The sequence below is a fragment of the Prenolepis imparis genome, unplaced genomic scaffold (assembly GCF_030444845.1).
Source record: "Prenolepis imparis isolate NDT839.2.m4 unplaced genomic scaffold, iyPreImpa1.0 SCAF_14, whole genome shotgun sequence".
Taxonomy (NCBI): Eukaryota; Metazoa; Arthropoda; class Insecta; order Hymenoptera; family Formicidae; genus Prenolepis; species Prenolepis imparis.
Genome location: NW_028141172.1, coordinates 6,388,846 through 6,408,706, shown reverse-complemented (window position 1 = coordinate 6,408,706; position 19,861 = coordinate 6,388,846). Strand labels below are relative to the sequence as shown.

The window sequence follows — 19,861 nt, the reverse complement described above, 5'->3', positions numbered from 1 at the left end:
GCATCAGTATTTCATAATAATTTGTATATTAATTTTTATCGAATATAATAATTAATATTAATATTAATATTACTGTTTTATATTAATATATTTTTATATAAATTAGATAAATTTGATTATTAATATGTTTATAATATCTTATATTAGTTGTTTTAAGTTTTTTGTAGAATAATAAAGAATTTTAATAATGAAGTTTTATGTAATTATAATAATTCCACAATGCTGAATGCCATAAATATATAATTTTATATGTTTATTTCGTATCTTCTAAAATATTTTTCTACAACTTTTTAAATATAAGTATAATATTATTGTGCAATAATATTAACGCGAATTCTCTTTTACATTACAATTTTTCAATGAATAAGATAAATGAAATAAAATAAAAATATATAAATGAGTTAAATATGTGTATATTAATGACTCTCTCTATTAAGTAATTTTATTTTATTTTATCTTGATTATAGAGAAAAAAAACACGGGGAGATAAAAGAAGTAAAACTTTAAACGTTGCACATATATTAAATTATAACTCAACATTTACTATTTGTACATAGTCTGACATTATAATTACAAATATAAGCATTCGTCTTTTTGATGATTCTTCGTGTATTTTGCAATTGCATATAATTTATTTATTAATCTCCTTTCATAATTTTTTGAAAACGTTAGTAATAATAAAAAGTAAAAATAATAAAAAGAAATGAAAAAATAAAGAAAATATTGCTAATCATATCGCTAGATGTAACCTATATATTATTAAATGAAGATCTTGATTCTAGATATATTTGCTTCATATTCATATAGTTATATGGCTTTTGATTGCAAAGAAATGTATAAAAAATTTGACAAAATATACAAAAATAAAACGATAAGGTAGGGAGAGAAGAAATTATGATATGTTGTTCTTTACACAAAATTTAATAAATTATCACAATAAAATACAAAGATAATTATAATTTAATCTCTGAAAGTTATTTTAATCTTATATCCTAATCACATTCTTAAATTTCCTGAATTTCGACAAATTCGATGTTAACAGTGGCGATCAGTTTATCGCGTAAAACACGGCTATAGCTTCATAAGTCATTTAACAATTTCGAATTTCGCAGTGATATTTCTGATTAATTATGTTGTGTATATTTTTTATCTTAAAATTTCCAAAATATATATTTAATTGTTCGTTTAAGTAAGACTTCACTTACGTATACCTCTTGTTTATTATAGTCACATTATATAGTTGAAAGCTATCTTAATATTGAAATATTATTGTTTTGGATATAAAAAGAATAATATAAAGAAATGAATTTAATCGGAACAACTGTTTACGTGTTTGTGTTAAAAAATTTTCAATATAATAATTACAAAATTTAGAAAAAAGTTATCATCAATAAGTTAATATTATGTAAGGAAAGACAATATTGTGATTTACGATATAACTAAAAAATATTAAACTTTTATAATTTAACTTTCTTTTAAGAGCGTTAAGAATTAGACGCAAATAGTATTGTACAAATTAAGAAAAAATTAATCTTCTTTTGAGACTAAATAGTTGCATATGTACATCTCAGAAACGACGATGTATTTTTTTTAAACCAATTGATTTTTTTCTTAACTTCTTTTACTTTTTTCATATGAAAGTATTTGTAACATTATCGAAAATTGAATATTTTACAAGATATTTTATAATTTATGTAAAATGTTATCAAATTGAAATACAAAATATCGTGTAAATTATATTCACTTTCTGGAACGATTGGTGATCTGAATCCTTAAGCTGTACTTTGTTCTGATTGGGTATTCGACAGTTCGCAGTATGACACAAGCTTTAATGAGATATTTACATGACATTGTGTATTTCATATGTAATTATATCGTCAGTACTCGATGGTCGTTCGAAGAGGTCAGATCGAGATTGTGAGTGATACTTTCAGCTACCACTTTTGGCTATATAAAATAACGACTCGTGATTTAACAAACAACGTAAGTAAAATAATAAATATTTAGATATTCCTTTTTATATGTATATGTATAAAAATATGTAAAGGAAACATGAATAGAAAATATTCATTTTCTAAATAATATTTTATTTAGTTTATAAAAACACATATGTATCCTTTTTATTTCAATTATTGTCTTTATTCTCTCCACACTGCAGTTAACGTAAAAACATATAGATTTGAATAGTCATAACAACGTTAAATTATGTTAACAAATTACAAATACAAATTGCTTTGTTTATTTCATTTAATTTCTAATTGATATCACAGGAGTCAATGTCTCCTGTATCATTATGATAAACTATGTTAAGTATATGTAATAAATATGAAAAAAGAATAAGCACAATAAATGTTAATTTTTCTTGTAAGAAAAATGTGTATACAACGATAATGAAAAGTTTTTCTGCGTCTTTTATTTAAGTTAGATCTGATTTGCTCATAAAACGTATATCAAACTAAATTTGAAATAAGTTTAACAGTTTGCAACAGCTATTGGTTTGTTTTTCTTTTCTACAATATACATAAACTATAGATTTCCAGTATTGGCAATGAATTTCGGAACGTAGCCAATTTGTATATATGACTTACAAATGACACATATAAGTCTGATATTATCATATTTTGATAAACATGTGTCAAACTAATAAGGGCAAAGCCCAGTTATTGGAAGAAATTATTTTGTACATTCTTGTGTTAAAATCTGTACATTATATATTTTTAAATTCGGAAAAAGTTTTGATAAGGGCTTATTTCTGATAAAAAGCTTTATCTCAGGTTAAAATGGAAGCCTCTGAAGAGAATTTTGACTTGAACACTTATATAAGAAAATCATTTTTTAAGAGAAAGTGGTAAAAAGTATAATAATTAGTATATGAATATGTTGCAACATATGCCATTTTAATTAGTGCAATTTAATTTGCTGATGTAAAAACAATATATGTATATATATATCGGCGTGAAAAGACCCTGAAAAGAAAAAACTAACCAATTCATCCTATACATTTGCTCTGAACTCTGAACACAAATGGAAAAATAAGCAATCGTTACGAATAACGGCTAAATAAAAAAATGTAAACAAATTATTTTTTCATGCGTGAGCAGGATATAAACACTACGAAAGGTTGAATCCTACAAGCTTTTATAGTACAATATTTCAATAATATATATATATTATAATTTAAATTTTTCTAATAATAATATCTTTTTAAACTAAGAGTGAGAAACCATTTTCTCGGGAATACTATAAATGCTTTCTTTTTTCATATATTTCAAATTGATGCATCACGAATGTGCACAATAACCATATTTTGTAACATTTTCTCTTTGGAAAAATGTTTTTCTTATAAAGTATCGACCAAAATTCTTTTTAATGATTTCTATTTCAATCGAAAAGAAAGCGTTTCACGAGTCGAAAAATTAAAGGTAAGAACTATACCTTTTCGGAACTACATCTTAATTCAATATTAATGAAGAGCAATATAATGTATTTCTTAATTAAACTTGTTTTATATAAAATTATATAAAATTATAATATACACGACGCAAAGAAATATATAATTATATATTAAATGAACAATACAAGAAAAAGAAAAATTCATATTTATCTTGATATCTCGTATTAACTCTGATATTTTTGAAAAAAACGCTTATATATAATAAATATTGTTTACAGATTCAACTGTTTGAGGACACAATTTAGCTTACATAGTGGAACTAAAACAATTAACTTGAATGTAAATGCTTCGCACAACTATAATTTATATTCTGCACATTTTATTTATCATCAAAATCCAAGGTAAGTATTCAGTTGCTTCGATTTAGTAAGGCTACACGAATATAGCTTTTGGTATAGTCACATGTTGATTCAGAATATCTTAATAATAAAATTAATTTGCTTTAAAAATTTGCTAAAAAAGAAATTAATTTCTTCTTTATTTAAAAAAATTTTTTTTTAAGTAGTCTTTATTTACCATTTGTGCTCTAATTTATTCAGTATTCGCGATATTTATGATTATTATCTTCCATTTATAAATAATATTTATTATTTTAATTTATCATTTATAATTCCAATTATTTATAATATGAATTATAGTTTTTATAGTTTTTGTATTCTTAATTTCAATCTATCTAATATAATATACTTGTTTTACATTAAGAGTCAAAAAATCAGAAATCACAATACAAGCCTTAAAAGTATTAGCACTTATTTATCTGATATAAAATTTAATTAACAATAATTGTTTATTTGTGTGTGTGTGTGTGTGTGTGTGTGTGTGTGTGTGTGTGTGTGTGTGTGTGTGTGTGTGTGTGTGTGTGTGTGTGTGTGTGTGTGTGTGTGTGTGTGTGTGTGTGTGTGTGTGTGTGTGTGTGTGTGTGTGTGTGTGTGTGTGTGTGTGTGTGTGTGTGTGTGTGTTAAAAGCGCGCGCGCGTTTTCGATAATTACATAAAGTATAAAAAGTCGCAATCAAAAATATACTATTAAATTATAGAATAAATAGTAATGTGAGTTTTCAATATGATTGAAGTAGAAATTTAAAAAAAATCGGTTTTTTAACGACAAATAATAATATAAAATGTGTATCTGCTATCTTTATCAATAGAATATAAAATATAAAATTAAAAATATAAAATCATAATTTTCTTGTTAAAAAACCGATTATTTTCAAATTGAAATAACTCAGCGAAAAATTATCGTATCGAGTTCCGCTAAAGCAAATTTTAAAGAGAAAAGTTTGAATTTTCACGTACTTATTGACTCATTAAGCTACGTCAACTGCCGTGCAATTCAGGAAAGTGGACCTTCTATTTGTCAGTTTTGCATGTTCTCACTCTGTCATTTTTCATTGCAAAACTAATCATTCCACGTAATCGGCACTAAAATTTTCTCGAACTACAAACTTCAAGTTTTATATTCGTTTTTTAGACACTTCAATATCATAATTATCAGCTGAGTTATAAATTCTTGAACTTTCATAATTTCTTACTACTTTTTAAGTGAAACACTTAATGTTTGGCCGAGTGTATTTAACTTTTAACAAAAAAAAAAAAACAAAAAAAAACAACAATCAACAAAGGGGCGAGTAAATAGACGCTGAAAATTTTTGCGTGCCATTTTCAAATAAAAAATTACATTTTGATAAAATACAATTTTTAATGATTTTAGTGTAATTCTAAAATATTAAGAACGCTATCGTTTTCTTTTTATAACCAAATTAACAACTGTAAAGTGATTGTGAAATCGCCTCTGACGTCACAATCTAACGTGGCCGTGACGAGTACCAAGGAACCTTAACATAAAACGCAACATATATGAAGATATATTCATAAACATATACATATTTACATAGATTGTATATTTTTCTAAATTGTTGCATTTTTTATGTTTCCCTTTCCTCAGACAGAAAAATTTTAAACTATTTAAATAGATTGTCTATTTCTCTAAATTGCTGCAATTTTTTGATGTTTCCCTTTTCTTTGACAGAAGTCGACAGTTTTGCATTCTTCTTATATTTACTTGTTGTCCATTTTTGTTTCTTATTTCAATCTTAATAAAAATATATGTTTGCAGATTTGAAGCAAAAGCTGACATTATGTTCCTAAGACTGTCATTAAATATTTTATTACACATTGTTGTAATGGCAATGGCTTTTTCGTCAAACTGTCTGATACCACACATGTATGATTTAAAGCTGAAACTGGAATCAAAATATGTGTTAAAGGGCGAGTCCAATATCATGGTTTACATTAATTGTACAATACAGAACATAACATTTCATAAATCAAAATATATAAATGTATTGAAAGTAAATATGAAGTCAATAGTGAAACCAAAAATCTATACACCAAATTTGAAGTTTGCATATGGAAATGTCGTTCTTAATTTCGAAGAAGAATTAGGGCCAGATAATAACTTAGAAAAGGGATTTTATATTTTGAATATAGAATTTGAAAACTTTATATCTGCACAATTGCCAGCAGAGTTATTGCGAACTTATTGGTACAACTATACACAGACAAATGAGTGAGTAAATATAAAGATATATTAAAAATTAGCAATAAATAAATGTATATAAATGATATAAAAATATAAATATATATATAAATATATATAAGTGCATATAATATAAATACATAATATATATATATATATATATATATATATACATATATATGTATATACGCATACATATACACATATATATTATAAGTTATACATATAAGTTATGTTTATTAAAATTTGTATACATATATTATTATATAATACAATATATTTATATTACTATTAAATACTATAATATGTATTAATTTTTCTTCTGAGACGGTTTATAAAAAAATATGTTGTTGACAATGCTGCAAGTAAAACTTCTTTATACTTGAATATGATTATACTTTACAAAATATATATTAATATCGAACGTTAAATAAATATTTACATTAATCGCATTTTTTAAATAAATTATAAATCAAAAGACATAATAGAAAATATAAGTTAATATAAATAAATAGCATTAAGTTAAGAATCACATTATACACAATACATGTTAATTATGTAGAATTGGGCCATTTTCGAATTTTGATATATTTTTGCAATTTCCATGATAAAAATTTCTTTTGTGATTCCAATTCTGCATAATTACCGATTGAGCTCGACATAAGAACGAAAAAAGTTCTTATAAACATTAGTCTAAAAATACTTTCTTCAGGAGTTACGACTCATTTAATTATAAATTTTAAAGAATAAATACTTCCATAGTTTCGATCGTACCTTACTACGATTTGAACTTTTTTATTAATTAAGGTGTTCAATAATCAATTCAATAAAATGATTAATTGAGTGATTTGCACACGGCAACACTTCAGAATTTAAAGCACAACAATCTCTATCCCTTCTTCCGGGATCGATAAGCATTAGTCGATAGGAAAAATTCAATAGTTAGACGAATGGAAACGTGTGTTTCAGTTAATATGATCGACATTTTCAACCATATCTGTAAATAACAATAAAATTATTTATTTTCCATGGCCTTCCATTTTTCTGAATCAGGTATTAATATAATTAAATAATTACATATGAGTTGTAACTCCTGAAAAAGTCGTTTTTGGACTAATGATCATAAGAACTTTTTTCTAATAGTATATTTGTCCTGTTGTATATGTATGGTTATACCGGGTGTCCCATTTTAAAGGCCCCACTCAAATATCTCAGAAACACTGCGTTAAATAAAAAAATGTTTCCTACAAAAGTTGTAGGGTTTCGAGGGGGACATAACATAGTAATATTCATATGATCTTGGGCGGCGTCTCCAAGGTCAAGTGAAGGTGAGAATAAATTTTTTAAATGGAAACCCCATATTTTTTATTATAACATCTTTTTCTACTAATTAATTTGAACAACTTTTATCTGAAGCATTTTTTTATTTTCTTCAAAATTCATTCTCACCTTCACTTAAGGTTAACCTTCACTAACCTTGGAGACGCCGCCCAAGGTCAAATGAATATTACTATGTTATGTCCCCCTCGAAACCCTACAACTTTTGTAGGAAACATTTTTCGATTTAACGCAGTGTTTCTGACAAAGAGATATTTGAGTGGGTCCTTTAAAATGGGACACCTGGTATGTGTGTGTAATAACATACATACATATAATTATAAATAATAATGAATAATGAGCGATAATTATATCATATTTTTTTAACATTATTTATATATTGCGCTGGTACATTCTGCAATGCTTCCTTAATATATGTTGTACCAGTAATTGCTGAAAAGTTGTCATTCTCTAAAGCATGTTATTAAAATGCGATAGGTGGATGATCGCGATACTGAACAAGCCGCGAACAGCCCGAGAATTATTTCCATGTTTCGACGAGCCGGAATTAAAAGCCACCTTTAACATTTCCATAGAACATGACATACGATACAGAACTCTATCGAATATGCCGATAAAAGAATACGATTTTAAAGCCAATGGCATTATAATGCTTACTCAATTCCAAAGGACATCTAGAATATCTCCAAACGACGTAGCAATTTTAATACATGAAGATCAGGGTCTGCATCCAATTCATATTTTTAATTGGAACAAGACTGTCATCAATACGTGGTGCAGACCGCATTTCGCACGTTACGTAAAATTCGGTCTATATGTTGCTACAAAGATAATTTTGCATTTAGAAAGGGAATGGAATATCCTGCAAGATTTTTCAAAAGTGGATTATGTCGCCGTTCCGAATTTCAAGAACAAAATTTGGCGGACCACGGGTCTAATTATTTACAAGTAATACATACATATATTTTAAAAATAATTGAAACATATATTGAATATATCATTAAATATTATATTATTATTTTTGAAATTAAAAATTTAAAGATATGCATTTTTCTATTTCTATTGTTACATCTGATGGCTTAATTAGACTAATAACGGTATTTATCGAATTATTTATTTATTTTAACAATTTAAAGTGTAGTATATTTTATATAATTCGGAAATATGTGCATCTATCGATGATCAATTCTTATAAGCAATTATATTAAATGACACGCGCGATAAAACACATGTATATATAATATTTACTACAATACGATTACTGAATAACTTACATTTATATCATATAATAGACATACAATAATTGAGATACTTTTTTGTTGTTATATCAAAATAAGAATTCAAATATTATTAACGATTTAACAAAGTTTTGAGTCAAAGATTTTTATGTCAAAGATATATGTTTTTGTTCTTATTACTGAACTTATTTTTATTACTGAACGCATTTTATGAGTATAATTGCTTTATTTTTTAAATATTAATCGAAATTTGCTAGAAGATTTATTCTATCACTTTGAAAAATAAATACAATAACACAAATATTGAAAACTAAAATTATATACTTATTTCGATTTTGAGAAAGAAAAGAATGAAGTTATATAAAATAATTACAAATATTTACAATTAACGCATATAATACATAGAATAAATTATTATAAAAAACTAAGGATTTTTTGTTTACTAATGTTTAATTAATCCATTTTTATGTTTAATAAAATTCTAATTATGTGACAATACTTAAATTATATTTCTTTAATATACTTATGTAAAAACATTTAATTTGTACATAAGCAAAATTATAACAATATGGTTCGAAATAATCATTATTTACAAACAATTTTCAGTGAAGCCGATACGACCTATAACGAAAAATCATATCTTCCTGCGCATAAATTTATAATGGTGCGCGCAATAGCTCATGATATAATAATTCAATGGCATGATTATTTCTTCAATCAACATAATTCTTCTCACTGGTGGTTAAACGAAGGCTTCATTCTTTTCTTCGAAACGTATATCGTCGACCAGGTTTGTTTTCTAACATTTTAACGTTAATTATAAGAAAACTTTAGTTGTTATTCAGACAAGATGAGAAATTTTGAAATTGCCTTTTCATTTAAAGATATCGAAGAAGTGCCATTATATTATTTTTTCTTCACTATCTTGCAATATCATTACTATTTGAGAAAAAAACATTACAGAGAAGACAAATATTATACTTAAAATTTGTTATTAGATTTTGTGAAGAACTCGCGTTTATATTTATAAATCTACAATAATAATTTTCATCAAATTGTTAAATAGTTAAATACACATTTTTATTAAAAAATTTAAAAATTATTGTAATTTAAATAAATATATAAAATAGCAAAGGTTTTTTTTAGAAATAGCAAACAATTTTATTCATTATATTACGTATTATTAATGTGATTTTCTTTTATCATTTTATATTTATTCGGATACATCTATTTGTCCGTAGGTTTTACCAGATATCCGGATGATGGACTTGTTCGTAGTTGAGGCTAAATATGAATCCCGATTTTTAACAATAAACGGTACAACGGATACAAATAATTTTACGAAAGATACAAGCGATAAATTTAAATTAAAATTAATTTCTTCTTTTTCTCCTATTAAAGGTATGTATATATGTATGTACATTTGAATTATAAATTATGAATTAATTAAAATATATACATAGATACATAATATATTTATATATTCTGATATATATTTATATAAAAAGTTATGTAAATAATATAATTAACAATATAATTACATTGCCAACCATAAACACATATCAATAATAACAAATTAATCAAATTTAAATCTACATTTATTTCTTCTTATTTGCTTATATTCTTGTTGTGAATAATTGTTTTTTTTTTTTTTTATTGTAATTAGTTCTTATTTAGTATTATTAGTTATGTTTACGAATTTGTGAACATCATGTGTTAAAATTATTTAAAATGTATATAATTACGCCTACTTTATATTTTTATAGGAGCCCTCATATGGCGCATGTTACTAAATGTAATTCCCGATTATGTATTTTGGACATCTATGAATAAATATTTAAAGTGAGTGTTACTTATGTTGTAATATAATAATTATAAGAAGTTCCTTAAATATTAATTCCCATAATAAGGTTTTTTCTAAAATAAATCTTTATTAAATATTCTATTATCAATCTCATTTATTTTAATTACTCTTATAATTATTAAGTAACACACAAAAGCATAAAATTATTTCTACAAACAAACAAAAAAACGAACAAAAATGTATTTCTTTTCAAAGATCATTCAATACGAAATTTGAAAACATATATTATAATATGGACTGTCTGGCTTTAATACAAATTAAAGTCTAACTGGCAATAATAATAATCTTAATTATAACAATTTTTATGAAATCTTATTTATGAAGTAATACTTGAATTATATTATATGTGTGTAAAGTTATTAGACAGTATTATTATATTATCCATCGGTTCCCCCATATTTGTGAAATTTCGTATATATATATATATATATATATATATATATATATATATATATAATCCTATTCATATACTATATAATAAATATATACACAAAACGTTAAAAAAAAGGTATAATAGATGTAAGAGCAAAAATGTATATACATATAAACTTTTCTAAAGAAGATAAAAAAACATACGCTAAGTTTATGAAAGTGTATCCGATGATTATTCAAATTTGCGTATGTAACAAACAGAAATTTTATAAATAACAACTTAGTAAATGCTTTTAAAAAATAAATCTGTCAACACAAAATAGTTTAGAAAACAGTTAAAAGCTACTACAATAAAAATATGTATACATATACATACAAATACTCAGATAAAGTGTACAAAATTATATGTATATATTGCATCTTCTTAAATATATAACAAAGACACTGAAATATGCTAATAGAATGATTGAGTAATTAATTGAAAAATAAAGTTGTGATTTATCAAATATATTAGCATTATTTTATGCAATTTTCTGATTTAAGGCTTATTTTGTAAGAAAATCGATCGCTGCTTTAAACCAATTAATCTAACTAAAAGTTAACATTAATATAAAAGTTAAAATTTGTTATAAATAATAATAATTTTATATTTTCCTAATGCGAATCACTTATATTATGTAGCATTTATTGCCAATATGTTAAATTTTACAGACTGTCTAACTTTACTTCGAGAACTGCCGATGATCTATGGAACGTTATAAAGATTGAGACATATAAATACTTTTACTCTACATCAATTCTTGAAATAGTGAAAGAAATTATGGATATTTGGTCTACACAAAAGTATTGTCCTGTGGTAAATGTGATACGAAATTACTCTAACGATCAAGTAATAGTATCAAAAGAGGTTGACGACAAATTGAATAAAACACCATATTTTATACCTGTCACCTATACTTTTCACAAATATAACAATTTTGACGCATATTTGCCAAATCTTATGGATTGTTTAACAGAATCGAGAAAGATTGTGGAAATACTTCTTGATAAGGAAATTAAATGGGTCATTATCAATTTACAACAAACTGGTAAATATTAAATAAATTATAATATTAATTTTAATATACATATTACTATTAATACAAAAAATCTTTTTCTATTACATATATCTATACTTACATTTTTATAAATTTTGGATTTATATTTCACATACAATAATATTACAAACAATGATAATAATTTTTAAAATATTTTGCAATATTACCATTAAATACGTTAAGGTAAATATTATTTTCTAGTTATAATTAATTTAAATTTATACAATGTTGTACGCCATTTATTATTTCAGAGCTTACTTTTTAAATATAATTATGGCACCTTTTTATTATAATATGTAAATATGTTCAATTTCTACATAAAGTAGTTTATATATGTTTAAAACACAATATATATACAAAAATATAATTAATTTAATTCGAATTCTTTTTATTTTATACATTTAAAAGGAATCGATCAAATTTTTATCTGTTCAATAATAGGATACTATAGAGTTAACTATGATCGGAAGAGTTGGCAAGGACTTGTAGATTACTTAAATTCTAAATACTATTCTACTATACATGTTCTTAATCGAGCGCAAATCATCGATGATGCATTCTATATGGCGATAAATGGAAAACTTAATTTCTCCATATTCTGGGAATTTGCGAGCTACTTGTGGCGAGAGAAAGATTACATAGCATGGTACCCTATGATCAAAGCTTTTCAATATACATCGTTTATTTTTGCATTTGCAAATAATCCAGATGAACTTCCTAAGGAGCTCCAGGTACTGTCAGTAATAAAGTATATCAATGAAATTGTGTTGAATAGGTCAATATTAAAAGTCAATAAAAATACAAAATTGTGTCTTTAAGACTCCTGGCTCCTTTCCGACCATATCGAAATCGTGACATCAGAGGCGAGAAAACACACGCTAAAATTTCTTAGATTTCGAAATAAAAAAATATTTCGATGAGACAGCACTTCAGATGGCTTTAGCACACTCTTAAAAAACCCCGAAAACTATCCTTTCCCCTTTATAATCAATCAACAGCTGTAAAATGTAATATTATGAAGCCCAGTCCGTCTGCTCTTTGCACATGCGCAGTCATTCCGCATATCAAAGTCTGACATCTCGATCATTTTACAGATGTTGATTGATTATAAAGGGAAAAGGATAGTTTTCGGGGGTTTTTAAGAGTGTACTAAAGTCATCTGAAGTGCTGTTTAATCGAAATATCTTTTCATTAAAAAATGGCATCTAAGAATTTTCAGCGTGTGCTTTCTCGCCTCTGACGTCACAATCCAATATGGCCGCGGTGAGCACCCAGGAGCCTTAACAAAGTGATATTATAACAATTTTATATCATAATTCTGACTGGTTCAAATAGTAAGATATATAAAGTATCTAAAAATAATCATATAAGCTTTCGAATATACATCGATTATTTTTGCATTTCCAAATATAGATGAATTTCCCGATTCGCTCCAGGTACTGTCAGTAATAAAGTACGAGGCGTATTGTTAAAGTAAGCTCTGTTTTGAAATAGAAAAAAAGACTTTAACATATTAGAATAATTTATTGTAGCTAAAAATCTTCTACAAGCTTACTTTATTTTTCCACATAATCACCATTGACTTCTACGCATTTTTGATATCGTTTCAACAGCTTCATAATTCCATCGTCTTAAAAGTCTGCCGCCTTTGTCTTGAAACAGTTAGTAATGCCGTTTTTTAGTTCGCTTTTCTTCTTGTTCGAACTTTTACGATAATGGAATTAAAAAGCTGTTAAAACGATATCAAAGATGCGTGGAAGTGAATGATGATTATTTGGAAAAATAAAATAAGCTTCTAGAAGTTTATTGGCTACAACAAATTATTTTTATATGTTAAGACCTTTTCTATATTTCAAATCAGATTTTACTTTAAAAAGTAAGCGCTTCGTATATAAATTAAATTGTGTTGAATATTAGGTCAATAAAAATACGAAATTGTATCACTAACAAAGTTATATGATTCCAATTTTATATCATAATTCTGACTTGCTTAAATACTATGATATTAAATAATTAAAATAATAACAAAACTAAATTTTATGACAACTATACGGAAATCTTATAATTATGGATGCTGTTTTCTTTCAAGACCGAAATGTAACGCATTACGTGTGACTTCGTTATCTTTACAGTATTTTTTTTTTTTTTTTGAAACATAGTAATGGCATTTGTAACAAATTCACTACATTGCAATTTTTTTTCAGTAATGCGTTAAAATAATAAATTTATATATGTATACCTCTACAGTTACTTTTGAGTTTAGCATATTTTCTAACATATGTGTGAACGTACACAATAAAAACATTAAATCCTTATAAATATTTCAATACAATTTGAAAATATTGTTTTTTAATCACCTTTTAATTACAGTTGCAATGAAATTTTATTACTTTTATTTTAAATTAATTTATGTAATATAAATTTGTTTTTATTTTGTTTTATTTTTCGTATAGAAATTTAAACATAAAACTTAATTTAATTTATAATTTATAATATTCGACAAAAATGTTGAATTTACACAAAGTTAAAAGTGCAAAAACAAACGATATTTTTATATTAATCTATTAAAATATTAAATTAATTTATTTTTATGTATTTACATACTTACTTTTTCATTTTAAAAACAAGTTTTTTTGCAATGCTATTTAAAAAAAAAGATGTTTCTCCGATTAAGAAATATAATGATTTACAATTATAAAACTATTATGTACTTTATATATAAATATTAAAATTATATCGCTTTTATTTTTTCAAAGGAAAATGTAATATTTAAAAAATTTTTGTGTCTTATGTGTCGAACTTAACTTTAATAGCATTAGATGCATTAAATAGATGAACGAAAAAAATATATATAGGATAACGCAATATACTCTACAATATCGACAGCGTCTGACAGTATATCGTGCCATTAATTTAAAATATATATTATATTAATTTAAAATATATTAGGAAATAATAATATATTATATTTAAGAAGTAATTTTTTCAATTTTATCTTTTTTTTACAAAACATCTAAATTTAAAAGTCATTAAATTTTTAACGGGCAAGATGCTGTATTAATGCGTTACTATCAAATTATTATTTTGTTGAAATTGATTCGTAATGCATAAGGTACTTCTCTCGATACAATAACAAGAAATTAAATAATTCTCAATTTTTCAGATTTTATTTTTATTAACCGTGTTTAAATATAAACATATATTAATATAACTTCATTAATTATTATATCACATGTCTCTTAGGAAATTATATCTCAAATATATATTTTGAGATTGATTAAAATTATATTATAATTTGTACCCAACTTTAATAAATAGTATAAAACGTGAATAATTAAGTAAAGAATAAATATACGATATTTTTAATCATAAATATTATTGACAAATATAAAGAATTTGAACTGAGTATTAAAAAAAAAATTTAATATGATAGTTCTCTTAATTGCAGTTATTTATTATATGTATAATACACTTGTGCAAATTTGATATTTTTTACCTATTATGTTTTTTCTCTTTAATGATCTAATATTAGAATATTCCGAATCACGTAAAAAATAAACATTAAAATTATATGTATTTTATTAAATCTGTATGGTTTTAAACAATATAAAAAATTCTTTGAGAGAGTAATAAATTCGGAGCATATTTTAATCACTTACGACTTACAGAAATAATATAGTTCTAGTCAATGAAAATGTACATTTTTCCCATATATATTATATGTGTTTGTAAATAATTTTAAAACTGAAATTTATAAAAAATTAATTTTTATCAAATTGCAGGCACTATTGCTGAAAATAAAAGTCATGTTTCTGCCTATACACGAAGATATGTACGATCACGATATATACAAAACCACTAACGACCTTGATAAATCTTTAAAACTAGAAGTCGCACGAATCGCATGTGTTATCGGTGATTCATTGTGCATTACAGCAGCTAAACGTCAATTAGAATTATATGTACATGAAAGTGATAGAGATGTGTACTCGTAAGTGCCTTTTAACTATTATATTTCTTCCAAAATTCTTTATATGTCTTTTTAAATCTTGTACGCTTATATTTGATATATTTATTACTGGAGAAAAAAAATACAAAATCAAATATAAGAACATGTATGTACATATTTATGTATATACACTCGGCCAAAAAAAAGGTACACTCGAAAAGTAGTAAAAAATTGTTAAAGTTCAAAAATTTATAACTCACCTAATAATTATGATATCGAGATGTTTAAAAAACGAAAATAAAGCTTGACATCTGTAGTTTGAGAAAATTTTAATGCCAATTATGTGGAATGATCAGTTTTGCAATGAAAAATAACATAGTGAGAACTGCAAAACTAATAAATAGAAAGTCCAATTTCTTGAATAGAATTGCAACGTTTCGAATTGATAAAGGTAACAGATACACATTTTAAATCATAATTTGTTTTAAAAAGCCGACTTTTTTCAAATTGAGATAACTCAACGAAAAATTATCGTATCGAGTTCCACCGAAGCGCATTTTATAGAGAAAAGTTTGAATTTTTACGTGCTTTTATCCCATTGAGGTACATCAACTGATTCACGCCGTCCAATTCAGAAAAGTAAATCTTCTATTTATCAGTTTTGCAGTTTTCTCACTCTGTCATTTGCCGTTGCAAAACTGATCACGTAATCGGCACTAAAATTTTCTCAAACTACAGACTTCATGCTTCATTTTCGTTTTTAATACACCTCGATATAATTATTAGCTGATTGTGAGTTATAAATTCATAAACATTCACAATTTTTTATTACTTTACCAATGTACCGCTTTTTTTGGCCGAGTGTATATTTATGAGTAAAATATGTCTACTTATACACGGTTTGTCATAAAATTAACGAGATTATATATGCAGCGCATAATGTAGCAACATTGAAAAATCGAGAGAAAGAAAATATACTGACACATATATAATTATATTTTTATATTTGATTAAATCTAGACTTCATTTTTGTAGATTTATTAAAAAAGAGACTAATGCTAAATATCGATAACGTACATATATATTAATAAATAAAACATATCTTTTTTGTATTGCGCAGAATTTTACCTGTGTGGCAGAAATGGACTTACTGTAATGGTTTAAAGTATGCGAATCACTCTACATGGATCTATGTATGGATGGAAGGATTCAAAATATACAGAGAAAAATCTGATTATAAAATGTTGGAGGGCCTTCTTTGTTCCAATGATCCCGAATTAATCATTGATTATCTGTCGTACTATTTAGCACGCATGAAAAATCAAATCAAAGATAATAAAGATGGAACAATAGCAAAAGAAGTAGAGCGTAAAGTTAATTCTTTAACCGCCAATATTTTTCTTTCTACTCTTTCGAGACATGCTAAGAACATTATAATACTTAAAAAGTTATTGGAGAATTATGAAAAAGTAATGTTGAGGTAAGAACATTTTTTTAAATAGAATTATATTGTTTATTATCATAAAGATTTATTATGTAATTATAAATCTATACTTACTATTTGTTTTTATAGTCACGTCAATATAAATGCAACATTAATTGTGATTGTTAATAATGCATATTCATCAGAACGACTTAACGAGGTAAATTTTATACTTATTTATAAAGTTTTTATTATAATATTAAGTTTTTATTTAAATGTATGTAGAATTTCCAGGAAATCCAGGAAAATGTCTTCGAAATTAAACAAAATACAAAAAAAGTGCCGAAATGAAAATTTCAAGGAGGAAAGAAATTTTCGCTACTTACTAATTTATAAGAGGGCGATTTTCGAGATCATTTCAAAAAAATTTGTTTCCTTTTTTAAATAGAACTGCCTTAATTATTTTTAAATTAATTCATCGCAATATTTGGCGTAAAAAGTTATAAAGACCAAAAAGTGAATAGTTTACGAGATATTTTATACTTTAGTTTGACATAAATTATAAAACATCTCGTAAAACATTCATTTTTTGATTATTCTACCTTAATACCTTTATGCAAAAAATAATGAGAGAAATTAATTGGTGTAAAGAAAACACATAGTTGTTTATAAGAGAAAATATGTTGCTGCTAAAAATTGCAAATTACAAACTTTTACAAACGCTAACTTATTTCCTCCTCTTCTTATACTTAACTTTATATTAATCATTTTTTTCGTATTTCGCATAATTTCAAAAACATTTGCCTGTAGAAATTACAATGGAATAATCTGTATATGGATATAATTACTAATGCTTACTATGTGAAAATCTTGCTTTTGTTTTTCATTATAATTAATTACGAAATTACTCATTGATAGAAAAAATAAAGTTAAAATAATATTTATTTCAGATATATAATTTCACGAAAACATTACACATATCACAATTACATTTGGAATATATTAAAGACACGATCAGAATACGTAATCGCAAGATATCGGATCAGCTGGAATATTTCCGCAATTTGTACAATTAGCCCAGTCTTACTTGAATTATTACAGATGCAACTGCAACACATATATTAACAACTGCAATTGTAAAACACCCATTATTTATTAAATCTTTAATAATTTAGCATAAATATTTAAAATAATTTCTTACATATTAGTAATGTTTTACATATTTATTATCTGTTAGTATTAAATATATTTAAATGTCCATATGGTATCAATTATTTTCTAGATTGTTCTAGTTATATAGTATTACATTTTAAAAGTATTTAATGTTGAATTAGTTCTTATTTTAGTAGTTTTAATATTTACATAAACATTAATTATATTTACGTAATGTTTATTATATATATGTGTATGTATATGTGTATATGATATTTTATATTATGTACATTGATTATATATCCGCCTTATCAAATATTAACACTGAGATATGTACTTAATAAATATAAGATATTAAACTTAATATACAAACATATACATATAGGTTATAAACATTAACGAGTAGATGATTTATTATTATTATTATTTACTTAGTACATTTAGTGTAATAGTTAATATTAATATATTAGCATTAATATTTTATAATAATTTGTATATTAATTTCTATCTAATGTAATAGTTAATATTAATATTAGTATTACTGTTTTATATTAATTTTATAGAAATTATTATTATATTTATTGTTGTTTTAATTTTTCTCTAAAATAATAAAAAGTTATAATAATGAAATTTCATGTAATTATAATTATTCCACAATGCTGAACGACATAAATATATAATTTTATCTGTTTATTTCGTATCTTCTAAAATATTTTTCTACAACTTCTTAAATGTAAGTATAATATTATTGTGCAATAATATTAACGCGAATTCTTTTGTACATTACAATTATTTAATGAATAAGATAAATGAAATAAAATCAAAATATATAAATGAGTTAAATATGTGTATATTAATGACTATTAAGTAATTTTCTTTTATTTTATCTTTATTATAAAGAAAAAAAACACGGGGAGATAAAAGAAATAAAACTTTAAACATATTACGTTAACATATTTTAAATTATAACTGAACATTTACTATTTGTACATAGTCTGACATTATAATTACAAATTTAAGCATTCGTCTTTTGACGATTCTTTTCATAATTTTTTAAAAACTTTAATAATAATAAAAAGTAAAAATAATAAAAAGAAAATATTGCTAATCGTATCGCTAGATGTAACCTATATATTGTTAAATGAAAATCTTGATTCTAGATATATTTGCTTCATATAGTTATATGGCTTTCGATTGCAAAGAAATGTATAAAAAATTTGGCAAAATATACGAAAATAAAACGATAAGGTAGGGAAAGAAGAAATTATGATATGTTGTTCTTTACACAAAATTTAATAAATTATAACAATAAAATACAAAGTTAATAATAAATAAATCTCTGAAAGTTATTTTAATCTTATATCCTAATCACATTCTTAAATTTCCTGAATTTCGACAAATTCGATGTCAACAGTGGCGATCAGTTTATCGCGTAAA

At 24.4% G+C, this 19,861-nt stretch overlaps 1 protein-coding gene across 1 annotated transcript; it reads left to right on the top strand.

The window, feature by feature from the left end:
- The first annotated feature begins 1,648 nt into the window (after positions 1 to 1,648).
- LOC145945287 (aminopeptidase N-like) lies at positions 1,649 to 18,525 on the top strand. Its single transcript, XM_083054184.1, has 13 exons — positions 1,649 to 1,983; positions 3,673 to 3,795; positions 5,569 to 6,021; positions 7,807 to 8,277; positions 9,174 to 9,357; positions 9,809 to 9,968; positions 10,334 to 10,409; positions 11,515 to 11,891; positions 12,342 to 12,631; positions 15,683 to 15,891; positions 16,970 to 17,329; positions 17,423 to 17,492; positions 18,223 to 18,525. The coding sequence occupies exons 3-13, from the start codon at positions 5,591 to 5,593 to the stop codon at positions 18,346 to 18,348; spliced, it is 2,754 nt and encodes a 917-aa protein (XP_082910310.1). The 5' UTR covers positions 1,649 to 1,983; positions 3,673 to 3,795; positions 5,569 to 5,590; the 3' UTR covers positions 18,349 to 18,525.
- The last annotated feature ends 1,336 nt before the right edge of the window (positions 18,526 to 19,861 follow it).

Bases quoted from the DNA above. Each gene is read 5' to 3' on its own strand.
- LOC145945287 (XM_083054184.1), top strand. From the start codon at position 5,591: ATGTTCCTAAGACTGTCATTAAATATTTTATTACACATTGTTGTAATG. The intron at 12,632-15,682 runs GTACTGTCAGTA...ATCAAATTGCAG, and splicing joins AACTTCCTAAGGAGCTCCAG to GCACTATTGCTGAAAATAAA. The intron at 17,330-17,422 runs GTAAGAACATTT...TTGTTTTTATAG, and splicing joins TATGAAAAAGTAATGTTGAG to TCACGTCAATATAAATGCAA.